The following is a 17679-nucleotide window of genomic DNA, read 5'->3' on the forward strand; positions in this document are numbered from 1 at the left end:
CTGGGCCCAGCTGCTGAAGAGTTGACGTAGTCTTTGAGCGTTCCGACGCTCTGGTGACACCAGGGCACCACATGCTCCGGAGGAGTCCTTGGATGGATGGGCCGCAGCCCCCGGACTGGGGCAAGCGGCAGCGATGCGGGGTGGCGATTGGCAGGCCACCTGTGCAGCGGATCGGAGCAGGACAGTGGTGGCCGCCGACGGCACTGAACTTGCCGCAGCTGCGGGTGGAGGGAGATGGGTCGCAGCCGCGGGCTGGAGCGAGGCGGCAACAGCCGTGAGTGACTGCGGGTAGGCCGCAGCCGTGGGCTGGAGCGAGGCGGCAAAGGCGGCGAGTTGAAGCAGGGCAGCGGCTCTCGGACGGTCGTCTGGGTGCCGTCCCTCTGATGTCCTAGGTGAATGTCTCTCCTGGCTCTGGTAAGTCGCTTTGGCTCTCAGTCGCTCCCACAGTCTCCTGCTGCTTCTGTCTCGGTCTGCTGACTCATCATGACTAGCGTTCCCCACCCCTTTTATACTGGCTCCTCCTCCAGCCCATCTGTCCATCTCAACGGTCCATCCCTGAACTCTGTCCCCCGGGAACAGTTTCCCCCAGAGCCTAGGTGACGGTCCCCTTGGTTCCGGCCCGGACACTTGGCGGGGGCCCTTCTTCCCACACTCCCCCGTCCTGTATGCTCGCCAGTCCTCGGGCGAGGGTTTTGGTAGACTCGGGTAAGTCTTTCGAGATGACAGTCTTTGTCGCCATACGAACTGGTCCTGTTCGTAACGTTCAGGGGGTTTGCCAGCTGTTGATCGCTCAGAGCATCGAAGTTCGGGTATGGTGGAGTCCTCTGGGGTGGTGGTGAAGGCGAACGGCGTCTCTTCTCCTTCTAATTCGTCGTCTCGATTCCTCCCTGGGGTAGTGTGTCGGATTCTGGAGAGTGCGTCAGCGCGCACGTTTTCAGCCCCTCTTTTGTAGATGATCTTGTAGTTGAACTTGGCCATCAAAGCCACCCACTGCTGCTCCAGGGCCCCCAGTTTGGCATTCTCCAAATGGGCTAGTGAGTTTTTGTCAGTCCGCACCACCACCTCGGAGCCCACCAGGTATTCTGCAAACCGCTCCGTCATTGCCCACACTACCGTGAGGAGCTCGAGCTTAAATGAGCTGTAATTGTCCGGGTTGCGTTCGGAGTAATGCAGCGACCGGCTACCATAGGCGAGCACTTTCTCTCGGCCGTCCTGCACCTGCGACAACACAGCTCCTAGTCTCTGGAGGCTCCCGTCGGTATGCAGGATGAACGGTTGCGAGAAATCCGCATACGCCAATACCGGGGCTTCCGAGAGTGCAGCTTTGATATCTTGAAACGCATCCTCTTGCGGTCACTGCCACTGGACCTTCCGTCCATTCGCCCTGGCTGGAGTCCCCTTCAGCAGGTCCTGCAGGGCTCGGGCTCGGCGTGCAAAATTCTTCACGAACCGACGGTAGTAGCCGGCCAACCCCAGGAAGGACCGCACGTCTTTCACCATCTCGGGGGTAGGCCACCCCTGGATGGCAGCAACCTTATCCAGGGATGGTCTGACACCCTCCGCCGAGATGGTATGCCCCAGATATTCGATCTGGGTGCGGAACAGGTGGCATTTCTGGGGCTTTACCTTCAACCAGTTCTTCTGCAGCCGGCCAAGCACCTGCCCCAACCGCCGCAGGTGGTCCTCGAACGTGGCGGAATAGATGATGATATCGTCCAGGTATAGCAACGTGGCTTCAAAGTTGAGGTCTCCCAGACACCGCTACATCAACTGCTGGAAGGTTTCTGGGGCGTTGGCCAGCCCGAACGGCATCCGATTAAACTCGAACAGTCCCATGGGAAGGATAAATGCCATCTTGGCTCTGTCTTCCTCCGACATCGGCACCTGCCAGTACCCACTGGCCAGGTCTAGAGACGAGAAGTATGTTGCGTTCCCCAAGGTGGACAGAGACTCTTCTATGCGGGGCAGTGGATACGAGTCCTTGAAGATGCAGGCATTCAACTTTCGGTAATCCACACAAAAACGCAGAGTGCCATCTTTTTTGCGAACCAGTACAATGGGGACCGCCCAGGGGCTCTGGCTTTCTCGTATGACCCCCTTCTGAAGCATTTGAGCTAATAGGGTTTTCACTTCCTGGTATAGCTGTGGTGGTATTTGCCGATATCGCTCCCGGATGGGGGCCGCTCCCGCCGTGGGGATCCCATGCGTGATGGCCGTGGTACATCCAAAGTCATCCTCATGACTGGCGAAGACACTGTAATATTGTCCGAGAAGTGTCTCTACCTGGAGGAGTTGGGCTGGCGCTAGGCCGGAAAGTTCAGCCCGCATTCTCTCCAGGATGGCTTGACCTTTCTCCTGGGTCGAGCATACGGCAGTCTGTAGGGTTCGTACCGTTACTGCCCAAGGATCTTCGGGCTGCACCTTCAACTGGACCATGGGGTCCGGCAGCATCTCCTCCAAAGGCCTTACTAGTTTGGCCATTTCTGCCCGGGGCTTCAAGGCGATATCTTGGTCTTCCAGGTTGACACAACGCACCAGGACGGTCCCTTCCCGCACCGTGGCCAGGGAGCGGGCTACCAGTATGCCAGGGTGCAGGCGCTCTGAGTAGCATGGTTCCACCTGCACCTCCACGCCCTCCAGTGGTATCGGGGCGCGCATCGGCACGGCCACCACCGTCTGCCCTGGAGGAAGCACGAGCGGGGGAGCCGCAGGCGCAATGTGGCTCACCCCCAGAGGCCGTGGGGTACTCGGAGCTGGGCCCGTTGATTTCAATGGGAGATGTCACAGTGGCAGTGACCCGGTACGTGGCCTCAGGCAGTCAATGTAAAAGGGGTAGAGTGATGGGGATAAAGTAATTGAGATGATTCGTGACGCCACCTGTGGTTTCTGGTCAGTTTGACCAGCGCTGCAGGGTTGCGTCTCTGGGACAGATGGTGTAGTGCAGCAATGATGTTGTAGCCCTCCACAGGTAGGTCTGTAGTCTCAGGGCAGAGTAGATGAGGTTGGCAAATGAGGAGATAGTGAGTAGAAGTAGATGGCGCAGTGTTAGGCACAGAGATGTAGCAGAGCTGAGTAGGTTAGCGCAGGAAGAAGGCAATGAGACAGATGAATGCAGTTCCAGTTCTTTTATTCACGTTCTTGGCACAGACAGGTGCCCGCTTCAATGCTGTGGTCTCCAGATCAGGGCTCAGCCAACTTCCAGGCAGATGGAATTAACCCTTCAAGCTCTCCCTTTCGTGTGCCTGTTCTGAACGTCTCCTCACTAGCGCTTATACTGAAGTACTTGTAGTTGTGTGTTAAACCCAAGTTCCTCCTTTCAGATGTTCCTTTGAACTCTACTCGCATGACAAGTGACTGTAGCCTGCTTCGGGGACTCCATCCGTCATGTCCCGGCTCACACATAGGTTGCCACCATGTCTTCGACTCTTTTGTGGGAATAGAGTGGTCACAGCTCCTATTCCTCCAGTGTCTGCTGCTGGAACATTAGTTTCACAAGCTGCCTCGGGGACCGGACCCCGGCCATGCGCTTCAAACTTCAGGAAGGGTTCTGCTCTGACCCTAGCCCTTATTTCTCTTCTCCTTACGTTCCGCACTAATCTTTCTTCCTTCTGAAGAATCAGGCTTTCTATTTCTCTTTCCCGTGCCAGCAGCTCCAGGTCACTGAAGTCTGCTTCACTCCATCCCTCTCAGGGGATCTTCTCTCATAGACTGACCTTTTCCTAATATTCTCCCGCTCTCTTGTGCAGTCTAAGCTCCACCTACCTCCCAGCACTCTTCATGTTCCAAGCAGGGATCCACCAAAGGTGCTTTGCTACACTACTATGTTGTGTGGGATGCAGGTGGTGGAGTCTGGTCAGGTGTTCCATCATACCTGGAGAGTGGGATACTACACCTCAGGAGGAGGTGCAGTACCTCTGTGGTGAGTGAACCCTCAGGGGCGCCACACGATGAACTTGCCCAGTGCCTCACCCTCCTGGCACTCCTGGAGCACTCGCGCCTCCCGCACCAACCGCTGGAAGACCTGCCCTTGGGCCGTGCGAGAACCCCACTGGCTCAGGGTCTCCTGCGTGGGATCGTTGAGGAGTAGATTGCCAAACTCCCGTAGTATGTTCATGCCCAAGATAACTGGATGATGGTCGTTAGTTTCTCCTTGGGTTAGGACCACACCCCGGCGGCCGAGGGATTTACCACACAGCGTCATCTGGAGCCACACCACTCCGGCAACAGGTACCGGCAGTTGGTTCGCGGCTAATAGTCGTATCATGGGCCCCCACTGGGGCCTTGCCGCTTCCGGGAAATGCTGCTGGAAGTAAGTTGCAGGCATGGTCGTTACTTGCGACCCCGCATCCACTAGGCACCGTACAGCACGACCCTCGACTTCGGCCCACACTATTGGGCACTTAGCGACCAGATCTTCGGGACTTCCAACACCCCTTGTTGTGGCTTCCGGCTCCGAGCGGCGTCCCCCATGCCCGGAGCCCTCTAGTTTAATGTCCGCCGGGGTGGGTATCTCCCACGCCGCGGACACTCTTGTGCGAACTGGCCCAGTTCTCCACACTCATAACACCAGGGCGGTGAGGCCTGGCCACCCCGAGTATTGCGAGGCCCCCAGGGCCCGGGATTGTAGCCAAGCCAGCCAGGCGCGGGCTCCGTTCTCTTCTTCAATTCGGCCAGCTCGCCCCGGATACTCTTCAGCTCTTGTCTCACTTCCTCAATCCACTGAGGCTCTCCGACAATATTTACGGAAGCCTCCATGCTCCGGGCCTTCCCCACGGGAACCGTCATCCCCTGCTCCTGCTCTCGTACCCGGCCTGACTCCCCACCTCAGAGAAAGCTATGCGTGGGTTCACTCGGATCTGCTCCCGCAATGCCTGCTTAATTAACGGGTCCCGGAGTCCAGTCACTAACAGGTCACGCAGGGTAATGTCGATGGGCCCTACCCCTACTCCGTCCTTCCGCTCTATGGCTGTGTATAGCTCCTGGAGAGCGTTCATATACTGGGTGATGGTCTCTCCCTCCCCCTGCATCCGACTGAACAACCGGGTCCTCAACTCTCCCATGTTTGTTGGATCCCCGTGGGTTTCTTCCAGAATCTGCAAGATCAACATCACTGACTTCCGGGCTTCCCCATCTAGCGTCATGAGGGCCCCCTTAGCCTCTAAATCGGGGGTCATCGGATGCATGCGGAAGAGGCCCTGCATGCGCTCTGTCCAGCTCCATAGCAGTGTTACTTAGCATAGCCCCCAGAGAGATGCTGTAGCGGGGGCCCCCATTATCGGCAGCACCCGCAGCCCCACTCTGGTCGGGTGCACCGCTGTCTTCGCTCGGAGACTGTATCCTGCCGACTACGCCAAATGTGGTACTAGCAGGTACGCAGGACGCAGTGACGAGGCGTGAGACGGTTTAGTGCTTTTAGTAATAGTGTTTATAGGTCTAGAGGTATATGTCCTCAGTCGTAGCCTGACCAACCAAAGGGGCAACAAGAGTTGCCCTCGCAGGGGCTCAATACAAGCAAACATGAACAGAGTAGAACACGACTACGTCCGGCAGAAGCTGGTCACTATAGGGCCGCGGTATGGCCGACTACGGGTCCTTAACTATATAATCAACTTAGCCGTCCTGACGTCCCTCAGCGTTCTGGACGGTGGTTCTTCGGTGTAGCAGCCGCTGGGCCCAGCTGCTGATGAGTTGACGTAGTCTTCGAGCGTTCCGATGCTCTGGTAACACCAGGGCACCACAGGCCTCGGAGGAGTCTTTGGACGGATGGGCCGCAGCCCCTGGACTGAGGCAAGCGGCAGCGATGCGGGGTGGCGATTGGCAGGCCACCTGTGCAGCTAACAGCTGCAACGGGGAATCCGCGGCGAGCAACGGCCCAGCCCTTGCCGCGGACCAGAGGGGGACAGTGGTGGCCGCCGACGGCACTGAACTTGCCGCGGCCACGGGTGAGAGCAGGGTGGCTGCGGGGGCGGGAGACAGGGTGCAGCCGCAGGCTGGAGCAAGGCGGCAACAGCCACGAGCGACCGCGGGTAGGCCGCAGCCGTGGGCTGGAGCGAGGTGGCAATGACCGCGAGCAACCGCGGGCAGGCCGCAGCCGCGGGCTAGAGCGAGGTGGCAATGGCCGCGAGTTGAAGCAGGGCAGCGGCTCTCAGACGGTCGTCTCGGCGCCGTCCCTCTGATATCCTAGGTGAACGTCTCTCCTGGCTCTGGTAAGTCGCTTTGGCTCTTAGTCGCTCCCACGGTCTCCTGCTGCTTCTGTCCCGGTCTGCTGACTCATCGTGACTAGCGTTCCCCACCCCTTTTATACTGGCTCCTCCCCCAGCCCATCTGTCCATCTCAACGGTCCGTCCCTGAACTCTGTCCCCCGGGAACAGTTTCCCCTGGAACCTAGGTGACGGTCCCCTTGATTCCGGCCCGGACACTCGGCGGGGGCCCTTCTTCCCACAGCCCTGTCGGCGCATATGTCCAAATCCAGTTTTGGGGTTCGGACGTAAGCCCCGACGTGAGCCACTGAACGGGTGCCTAAATACAATTTGAATTCACCCTAAGACACCTTACAAAAAAGGCAGAAAACAACGTTCCAGGGCATTTAGCCCTACAGGTTGGTGTATCTACCATAGTATTATGGGCTATTGGAAGGTCATGGGTCTCCTGTGCTGCTCATGTACATTCAATCAAGGAGTCAAATCAAACGTGATTAGTTGATTAGTAAGAGTGCGGTTTATTGTCTACGCGTTTCTATGTAATCCCACTTCTTCAGGAAAACAACAGAGATACCACAGCATCAATTTGGTCTCCTGAAGAAGTTGGATTACTTTGAAACGCATAGACAATAAACCGCACTCTTACTAATCAAGTTTGATTTGACTCCTTGATTGGATGTACACGAGCAGCACAGGAGACCCTTTACCTTCCAATAAGTCAAAGATGAACGTAGGCAAAAAAAAATGTGTGTTTCCACTCACAAATTCTTAATTTGTCCACGCGCATGAGATAACTGAGCATTCAACAGACAGTTATCTCACAGCTACCCAAAGCATAGAAATATTTGGCTCACGAAGTAAAAATATTATATATTATTATCATGGTATAATAAATTATCAGATGTATAGCTTATTGTATATTTACTGATTAGTTACATGATGGGCCGCCTGGCTCTGTGGACAATTTTTCAGCAAGGTAATGCGTGCAATATTGGAGCTCAGATGCAGTATACCTGCATTTACCTGTGATAGGAGTGGCACTATTATTATAAAAATAAAAATAAAAATCTTCATTCAATTCATTGGGGTTCCAATTAATTTGTTTGGAGGGGAAGACTTTTTAAAAACCTGGCCGTAGTCCATAGAGGTTAGTCACCTACATCATGGACAATGGTTCTGTGAACTGGACAGCCGCGCGTTGTGGGAGATTAATTACCAAAATTACTCAAGGTTTACAATGCTTTGTTACAGAACATCGCATTTATGGACGCCTCCCGTCTCTTTTACTGCCCAATAAACAGTTGACATTTGGGTTGGCGTAAGTTGGCACAGCTTTCAACATGCTCTATTTTTTTAGTTAGAAAAATGACGAACAACCTTGTGCGGTTCAGGTCAGACTTCGACATCTAACTCATGACTCCTTAGTAAAAGTCACACACCATAGTGTAAATTCTAACTGGCATACCTTGTATGCGGTATTCTAGATTTTTGAGGCACATTCATGGTGTCCATCACTGGTGGAGCATCTGACACGTATGTTTATAGCCTTGGAGCTCGTTTGGAGTGCCGATGTGAAAAAAAATTGCAGCGTGCAGCATTGTCTTCCGAATATCAGATGAGACACACCTATGCAAGTCTATGGGTGCGCACAAAAAGATCCCGTGGACAACATCCGTATTGCATCCGATTTTTACGGCCAATTTTCCATTATTAGGGCAGGTGCAGACCAGTGTATATCTTCTCATCCCAGAGAATTGAGTCCATTAGGGCAGGTGCAAACCGGCGTATATCTTCTCATCCCAGAGAATTGAGTCCATTAGGGCAGGTGCAAACCGGCGTATATCTTCTCATCCCAGAGAATTGAGTCCATTAGGGCAGGTGCAGACCGGCGTATATCCTCTCAGACAAGAGAATCGGGTCCATTATGGTAGGTGCAGATCGGCGTATATCCTCTCAGACAAGAGAATCGGGTCCATTATGGTAGGTGCAGACCGGCATATATCTTCTCATCAGAGAGAATCAGGTCAATAAGGGCAGGTGCAGACCGGCGTATATCCTCTCATCCGAGAGAATCACGGCCATTAGGGTAGGTGCAGACCGGCGTATATCCTCTCATCCGAGAAAATCACATCCATTATGGTAGGTGCAGACCGGCGTATATCCTCTCATCCGAGAGAATCACGTCCATTAGGGTAGGTGCAGACCGGCGTATATCCTCTCATCTGAGAGAATCGTATCAATTAGGGCAGGTGCAGATGGGCGTAAATTATCTCATCCGAGAGAATCGGGTAAATTATGCAAATCAAACTCTGATCAGTGTTTCATCAGAGTGTAATCATAGTGTAAATCCAATTCTCTCTCCACCTTCTCCATTGTGTCGGTCTGTAGAAATCAGACCGTACTCAGATGTCATGGCCAAGTGTGATCCGAATATCAGATCCAAATCGGGCATGCAGCAATTTTTTTTCGCCTGACCAGCTTTGCCCAAGGAAAAAATCTGACGTGTGCACGCACCCATAGCATAACATTGGTCCGGGTACGATGTGATGTTTTGTCGGATCACACTCATACCGAAAATATAGACGTCTGCGCCTGCCCCAAAACTAGGAAATTGTGTTTGATCATGCACATTTTAAAATGTTGCTGTATAAATATGGATGTAAATAATGGACACACGGATGGCACATGGATGACAATTTGGATGAAAATTGTGCAAATTTTCTGGATGAAAATCAGATGACTTTTTATAATCCAAACTTTGCAAAACGGTTACGTTGGCAAATTGTGGAAATGGCTGCCCTTGTGTCCTTGTCCGCATAGCAGACGGGTGCAGGGACCGCTTACTATTTACCTGCGCCTGTATGGTCCGTTAATTAGGTCGGGCTAGCGCATGCTGCAATTTTTTTTCCATGGACCTGAGGGCTGTTAGAAAAATGGCACTTAGGCTAACATTGGTCCGTGGGTGGTCTGTTGCATACATAGACAACACACAGACCGAAAATACGCTGGTTTTTGCATACCCCTAGGATGATTACACACGCGGCGGATACGCAGATTTTCCAGGAGGATGCACTGTGGATGAGATTTTACAGATTAAATATTTACAACACGTCAATTATTGTTTCAGATTTTGCCGCACAGTCGAATTTTCTACGTTTTCTGCTGCGGATTTATGGCTAATTAGTCCTGTATGTAAATATCCTTACATAATCCATGATGGATAGGACAGATCTGATTTTCTACAGGCAAAGTAGTGCTACAGGATCCACTATTTTGCTAACATGTGCAAAAAAAAAAAAATTAAACTATGATATCAATAAGGATTATTGCTTGTCCAATAAAGGCTGATACTGTATAAATGCAAAAAAAAAAAATACTACCTGTCCAAAAATTTTGTTTTGAGAGAGGTTCAATTCTAATTTTAGAAATCATTCATCCCCTTAGTCAGTCAAGAACACAGATTGATTAATAGTGATTGACTTTCACCTATAGCCTACAGTCAGATTTAGGGCTCGTGCAGACGACCATATTTTCAGAGTGAGATCTGACAAAATATCGGACCAATGTTATCCTATGGGGCCGTGCTTGTTAGATTTTTCAAGATTTCAAATAGCTGTATATTTGGATCGCACGCGGCCATGCAAGTCAATAAGTCCGTGGAAAACGTCTGACTGCACTCGGATGATGTCTGAGTGCAGTCCGAATTTTTCACAGACTGACATAATGGAGAAGATGGAGACATTTTTTTTTTTTGGCCATCTTCTCCTCATCCGAGAGAATCAGATCACACCCCTGACCAGATTGAGAGAAAATAGGCTGGTGTGCACCTAGCCTTGCTGATGCTTACAGGTTTATGTGCCCACGGTGAGTTTTTGATGATTTTTTTTTATTTTTGCTGCCTCAAAAAGGCACGTCAACAACTTGATTAAAAAAAAAAACGCACTTCAAAAAACGTAATGGGTGCAGAAACGCTGCAACATCGAAAACTATCATGGGAACGTAGCGACACAGTCAACAAACTGCAATATGTAAACAGGCAACTAAAAATTCAAAAAAAAATTAAGAATCTTCTAGGAGAACAACAACATTATAAATGCTACTAAACATTTGGAATACGATGAAAATTATTTAAGGTCGGATTGCAGCTCTGCAGTAAATTGACAGAGACTTGTTAAAAAACAAAAAAAAATTGTAGTGGCAGCAAGAGAGTTAATGTACACCCCCCCCTCACTCAAGAGTCAGAAAGGGTTAATCTTGGCCCCATTCCCTCAATTGTCCATTGAGCAGTTCTTTCTAAATAAGTGTCAGTTTGCATGTGCAGACTCCTCCCCTGGATTCTGGCTGGGGATCCTGCTCTTGTAGGTCCTCATTATAGTTTACCCAGGGAAAGAAGCAGGATCTCAACCAGATCCTACAGGCTTGAGGGGGGGGGGATATATAGTGCTGCCCCCTCCCACCTACCAAAAGCCAAAGACACAGGAAGACCCTGATAAGAAGACTGGAGCTGGCTGGGAGGAAGCTGGAAATCTCTGCACTTCTGGAGCTGTGATTTGCTGTTTTTCTTCTTTGTTTATGCAACTTTCAAGGAACTTCACAGCCCCCCCTGGATTGTAGTGGGAGGTGGAAGAGCACTCGAGGGGCTTCTTAGGTTTATTTTTAGGGGCTCAACTTGTTGCCAAGAGTGAGGAGTTTGGCTTTTTAGGGGGACCTGGGCTTCCAGATTTTTTTTTATTTTTTTTGGTTGTGAGTCTTTTGTTTGCAATGCTGAGCAGATTGTAACATACAAAGACATTCTGTTAGGGAAAGAAAACATCTCATTCCTTAGGAGGCTGCAGGAAGTTTGCTCTGAGAAGGAGGGGGAGGCTGGCTGTGCATTGTAGAGGGGGGAGGGAGGCTTTGCAGTGTAATGGGGGGAGAGGCTGCTTGTGCACTGGGGTGGGGGGGCTGAGACCCTGCTTCTGCTTAGAGGGGGGCTTGTGTGACTGTATAGGGGCCTGCTTAGGAAGAGTTGCTGCAGCTAGAAAGTTTCTCTGCAAAGTTTAAGCCCCCCCCCCCTTGATTATGTTTTTATAGCAGCCTGGGGGCACTAAGGAAAAGTTAGCTGGTTGTGAATTAGGAAAGGGGGCTCGGTGTTATTGGCCTTTTACTGTCTGGGGGGGGTCTAGCAAATATGCCTCAACTAAACAGCGGTGGGGGGGATGAGTTGGGGGCAAACGATGAGCTGATCCGGTTTAAGGATGAGGGTGAGCAAGAGGAGAAAAGTCCCGGAGAGGGCTCCGCAGAGGGGGATCTGGCCGATGTCAAGTCCTCCCTGGTCAATGAATCGGAGAATCACAGCAGCGACTCGGACTCCGAGGTAAGAATCACAGTCCCAAACTCTCCTAGAGGATCGGATGACCATTGGATACGATTTCTGTACGATCGAATTGTCGAATTCCAGCGTTAAACCGTCTCGGACTATGTTGCAAAGCTAGCTGGACAACTGTTGCAAACCTTGCCTTACAAATGTTACAATTTGTCACTGTAGTATTATTGATTTGTAGAGATTGTTTTTTACTATTTTGCTATTGATTTGAGTATTTTCTGCCCAAGCCTACGTTCCCTCGATGAGTTAGTGATGTTGCTGATTATCTGACCCCTATTAATTGCTTGTTGTTTTTTTTTTTTGTTTGTTTTAAAATCAAATACTCATGTGGGAACATAAGCTCTAAGTTTGCTCCGTTGCATCAGATTTTTATCATGTTTAGGCCACGGTCACACGTTCAGTGTTTGGTCAGTATTTTACATCAGTTTTTATCAGCCAAAACCAGGAAAATCCTGAATTTGTGCACATTTCTGTTATACTTTTTTTTCTGACTGCTCCACTCCTAATTTTGGCTCACAATTACTGAGTGTGTGAACGTGGTCTTATTTTAATGCTCAGTTGTGGTTACTCCAACCATAGTCTGCTCATCTATGGTGACAATTGGCAGGAGTAATGGTCATTTGGGCCAATCCTCTTATTTTAATATGTTTTATATGTCCCCAGCGCACAAAGTTGGGGGGGGGGGGCCTAACAGAAATAAGGAGCCCAAGCCCTGGTGAACTCTTGCCAATATGTTATCTCATCAGAACAAATGTCTTGCTGAACTCCACTTCATCTTCCCTCCCGAAAATAAACAGGGGTCAGGATGTCCATCTATTCTATTCTTGGCCAAAATCTAAACTGTGCCGCCTTCCATTTTCCAGGTGGAGAGACGTCCTCCTCCAAGAGAGAGTTTTGAGAAACCCAGGGATTACCTGTCTGAAGGTGAGGCATCTTCTTTTTCTGTTGTTGTTGCATATTTGGAATTATTGTATTTTCTTTGACATATTTCCTTTTTTAGGTCATTCTGTAACTTAAATGAAATGGTTTTGGTAGTTTTAACTCTTATTAACCCGAAATTGCATTATAATGGGTGAAGTAAAAGGAACTGTAAGCTTTTATGACTACTAAGAAATTCCAATTCAGCCCCATGACCAGGCTGAATAGTCACTAATGGATCTGTGTATACTTTGTTGTTGTGTATTTCACGTTTTTTGTTTGCCAATTATATGTTTGTATTTTGTCTTTTATTTGTAAGCATCAGTTGATATATGGAAGTGGTTTGTCTAATTTTGAGGTTTATATGCTACATTTTGATAAATATATATTTACCTTTTGTGTGTTGTATATCACTACTTGTCAAGTCCGAACATGTCACAATTTTTAGATAATACATTCTCATTTCATCCTGATTTCTTGGGATGTTATAAATGTACTATAGATATTGACTATTTTTTTTACAAATCATTATACAGTGCTATCTATGGTTTTCTGCAATAGATACTTTGTACCCCCAATATCTGGGTTAAGTGCTCACTTTCGGTAACGGTCATCTGTAGGGTTAAGCCGATAATTTTATACATGATGTCTCGAATGTTATTTTCTTCTACCACGGTAATTTGATTATCTTCACAAGATCCATTGTGTAATAGAAAGGACATCCTCGTGTGCACTGGTTCCAGTCTAGATACTATGTCTTTGAGTGCAGCCATATTGTAAGTCAACCCCCCCCCCCCCCCCCCCCCAAAAAAAAAAAAAAAGCAAGGACCGGCATGCGTGCATCATTAAGCGCTGGATACAAATTGGCTGTCAAAACTCAAAAGAATATGAAAAATGTGACATTAAGGATGGATATGTATACTGGTATGAAACCTGGCTTGTTTTTTTTTGTAAACTGGCCCTTTAAATTCTGACCTGGCCATAAAAATACTTTTAAGACTAATTAGGCATCCAGTTTTACAGTCAAGAATCTGCTTCCGGTCATGTGGTGGTAACTGCATAATCCCTGTCATAATTTTAGATATATTGCTAACACTTGCTCCTCTTTTACCCTCCCTCAGCATTTAGGAGGCAGCACCAGGATGCGGCTTTCTTTAAAAGCTCACCCTATGCGGGCTACCCATTCTTGATGATCCCTGACCTTGGAGGCCATTACTTGCCCAATGGTGCCCTGTCTCCCAGCGCCCGCACGGTAAGCATTTCTCCAGATCTATTATGCATGTGTCTTGTGGTAACATCTTTATTGGAAATTTTAGTATTTGGAAACCACAAGTTGTGATTGGCATGGCTTTGTGAGGGTTGGCTTGTAAGGGTCACACAAGGGCTGAACTGTTGTGCCTGCAGGGACGTCTGTCTCTTGACTTGATATATAGTCTTGTGTTGACACGGTCTGTGGCTGCAATGTTGTGTTCTTTGCTGCCCTGTGGTGTGACTGGTACAGGGTTGCAGTTCGAACTATGGGATGGGGGCACTCTTTAAATAGTGCGGTCACCTGTCACCATCTGTATACCATCAGTGTCCACATTCCCTCTAGAATAACATGTAATTATTTATAGTTCTGCCCTACAAGGGTGTGCAGTTGGGTCTTAATTTCAGTCTTTTGTTGGTCATTTTTGTGTATTTTATCTATTTTTAAATCCACTATTTTGGAAGATTCTTTATTTTTTGTTCTCATTTTCTATTGGCACTAAACAAAGAGTTGACAGGTAGATGCCATCTATATGAGGCCGGGTTTGCATCAGGTTTGGCAAAATCTACTCCGTTGGGGCTTCCACCTGAAAAAAAAAAAAAAACTGGAATGATGGATGTGCCAACGGGGTCATTCACTTTTATTTATTTTTTGCCTTTTTCCATAGGCCACGAAATATGCAGCCAACATTTTTCTGCCCACCTGAATAAGGCCTATACTGGCAAAAAATGAGGTCAGCCCAGAATGCGACTGTATACCTCATTGGTTTTTGGGCCGGCCAGACGAACCTGCTTTTTGGGGCACTGACTGAGCCACTGACATATGTCAATGTCAAAAATATGGTATGAACAAAGCCATATAAACAAGGCCTACCAAGCAGAAGCTAGTAGAAATGACTACCAAAGGTTAGAGGTGACTTTACCCTATAGTAACCTATAGTAGTCACACGAAGGAATCCAGGTTTGCTGGATTTGATGTTGGTTGCTATATTTTTTTTTTTAGATTGGTATGTGTTTTTTATTTATTTTATTTTTTTTTTTTAACAGCTAAATTGGTCTATTCACTATAGTGTCCCACAATCTCGAGTTACAAATCCAGCTGTAAAGTGTATCCTTGTGTGCATATTTGCCCTGTCATATCTATTGTGAGGACTGTTTACAGACAAGGTACAGAATGTTGTGCCGTTCTATAGAATTAAAATGGCACATTTCAGACGTGTAATCTGATTGTGAAACCACTAATAGGCTTGTGTGCAGGCAGCGTGGAATTTCTTCTGTTTGACTTACGGGTACTTTATGGTTTGTGTTTCTGGATGGGGCTTATGTTCCAGGGAAGAGATCTGTGAACTTCAAGTTACTGACTTCCAAGTGTTCTCCCACGCCATTTTCCAAATGTAACCGTCATGAACATTTTTTTTATTTTATATATAGAATTTTTACTTTTGTTTTTGCTTTTTTGGGGCATCTCAATCAATTTTCACAGTTTCAGAGACGATACTTTTTGTTGTGGGCAAGGAAATTTGCTGTTCATACAGATGCTCAGTACATCAATTATGGTGAAGTTACTCCAATCATCCCTATATTTTTGGTTTGGTAAGAATGATTTGAGTCATTCTCTTTCTATAGTTACAGAATTCAACAATAATCTAAGATTATTTTTTTTCCATTCTGCATAAACCATAATACTTTGGATGGAATAACTTTTCCTTCATCATTCTGACCATATTTTCTTAAATGAGTGAACTATTTTATTTATTTTTTTTATTATTGGCACAGTGACTTGGTTCTGGAACTATTTTGAACCGATTCAATTTAGCCTATTTTTATTATTTTTTTTATTTATTTTTTGCACCTATAAAATGTGCCAGGTTTATTATGGTGGTATGGTATGCACAAATTAAAGTTAGAGAGAGAAAAAAAAAAAAAACAAGGCAAAAAATTAATAGAAATTTTCTGACTTGTACGAAGATGCGCTTAATTTGGCACATCTGCAGACTTGTCGATGTGGACAATTATTTGGCTTTTTTTTTATTTGCCCTGCGTTGATGACCTCTTTTGAGGCCACGTGCCCACGTTGAGTATTTGGTGAGTTTTTTTACCTCAGTATTTGTGAGTGAAAAATACACAAATGGTGACATATTTAGTGTTTCTTCTGACCTTACACTGAGGTAAAAAAGTTATCCAATACTCGACGTGTGCACGCGGCCCAATTGGACATTCGATTACGTGATGCCCGCCAATGCGCTCTAAGCTGGTGATGCCACAACGCCGCGTGAAATGAATAGGTTCAATATGGCTTCCGCTCACATTATCATTACTGTACAAGGACAATGGAGCCACTAGATGTTCTAAAATTGAAATCGCCCCATTAATATACAAACGGGGCCTGAATAAGGCTGTTAGTTGGCGTTTGACTAGGGGCTGTGTGCCCACTTTGAGCCCAGCAGCGCGGGGCTAGGTGTTTGGCTCCTTGCACAGACAAGGCTTTGTTGCTCTACTCTTGGGCCTGTGTTTGTTTTGTGCTTGAATAGTGAATTATCTCCATGCAATGGATCTGGTACCCCAACATGGGGGGAGGTGGGGGACAAATGAGGGTTTGTCTTGCGGTTTAAGTACTTTAAATTGATGTGGTGACTTTAAAATGGATGCCTTATTATGAAACGTGCGGATGAGCACATGGCTTAAGAAGTGTGTGGATGGTGAAAAAAAATATATATTTTTCCTCTTCCCCTCAAATTAAGATTAATTTCAGTATGGGACAAAAATTGCTCGTATGATTTTTATATTAGTTTTGTATTTTTTTTTATTTTTTTTTTTTCCGAGGGTGATGTACTTCAGGCATGACTAAACGATGAGAAAGATTCGCGCATGAGCAATGGCTCGATCAACCAGATGGATTAGAACTTGTTCCGATGTTTTGTCTAGTTGAGCGACATTATTATTGGATGTGATGGCCAACAAACTCCGCGTATTTTCCATTTCTATACGTTTTTTCTTGACTGGATTGAAAAACTGCAGTGATTTTGGAAATTTGCAGAATGTCTGTTTTTTTTTGTTTTTTTTTCTTCTCTCACCCTTAGCTAGTAATGATAATGCAACAAAACTGTAATCATGCACCCCCCCCCCCCAAAAAAAAAAAGAAGGGTTGCTGCAAAAAATGCAACATGTGAACACCGCCTAGATGTTATCTGGAGTAAATACGTTGCTGATGGTCTATGTACATAGGTAATTGGTGTAGATGTGTTGTGGAGATGACCCTTTCTAGTAGCGTTACTTCTATGATGGCTATAATTGGTTACGACAACTTATAAGTTTGTTCTGCGGACCGTCCCGAGGATCCTATTCGCACAGCACTTTTTTTTTTTTTTTTTTTCTGCATGTCCCTCCATTTGAATGTTATATGGTGGTTAGCAGACAATGGAGCTGTTGGTGGGATTATTGGACCCTCTGCTTTTGTCAGTCTCTTTCTTTATTATTCAGATGCCCCCTTAGCTACCCCCTGAGTGCTGTTAATGAGCTGGCATTGTGTGCTCTCTTCTGGGAGGTGATCAGGGTGAATTGTCTGGTTGCAAATTAAATTCCTCTACAGACACAAATGATGCATTCCCCTCCCTGTGTGCATTGCAAATTGCCTCGCCCCGAGGGACAGAAGGAGGGCCTATAAGTCATCTCAAATCTACCCCAAACAAGACTCCATTACAGCACATTGCTGGGAGCTAATTAAAACCCCATACCTGTCTCAATTAACTGAACTGTGTCCCACATCAGCAGGGGAGGTCAAGTAACTTCTGTCATTGGGATAGGGAACTTGACAGTGTAACGACGGTCCGTCCCATTCAGGGATGCTTTCCATGCTGTGTTCTAATTCTGAGGGGTACAGGCTGGGGGTGTACGGAAACGTCACCTCATGATGGGCTGCGGTGACTTGATCTCATGGATCATTCAGAT

At 47.5% G+C, this 17679-nt stretch overlaps 1 protein-coding gene across 2 annotated transcripts in view; it reads left to right on the top strand.

The window, feature by feature from the left end:
• The first annotated feature begins 10518 nt into the window (after positions 1-10518).
• Positions 10519-17679, top strand: part of TCF7L1 (transcription factor 7 like 1) — a 60928-nt gene continuing 53767 nt past the window's right edge. Inside the window, exons 1-3 of one of the 2 annotated variants that reach the window (XM_073588614.1) lie at positions 10519-11556; positions 12429-12489; positions 13605-13735. In XM_073588614.1, the coding sequence (XP_073444715.1) occupies positions 11371-11556; positions 12429-12489; positions 13605-13735 (378 nt within the window). In that variant the 5' untranslated portion in view covers positions 10519-11370. The remainder of the gene's footprint in view (positions 11557-12428; positions 12490-13604; positions 13736-17679) is intronic. The other variant, XM_073588615.1, reaches the window with a different exon arrangement.

Source organism: Dendrobates tinctorius, unplaced genomic scaffold, assembly GCF_039654945.1.
Source record: "Dendrobates tinctorius isolate UK_male_01 unplaced genomic scaffold, ASM3965494v1 ptg000104l, whole genome shotgun sequence".
NCBI classification, from domain to species: Eukaryota; Metazoa; Chordata; class Amphibia; order Anura; family Dendrobatidae; genus Dendrobates; species Dendrobates tinctorius.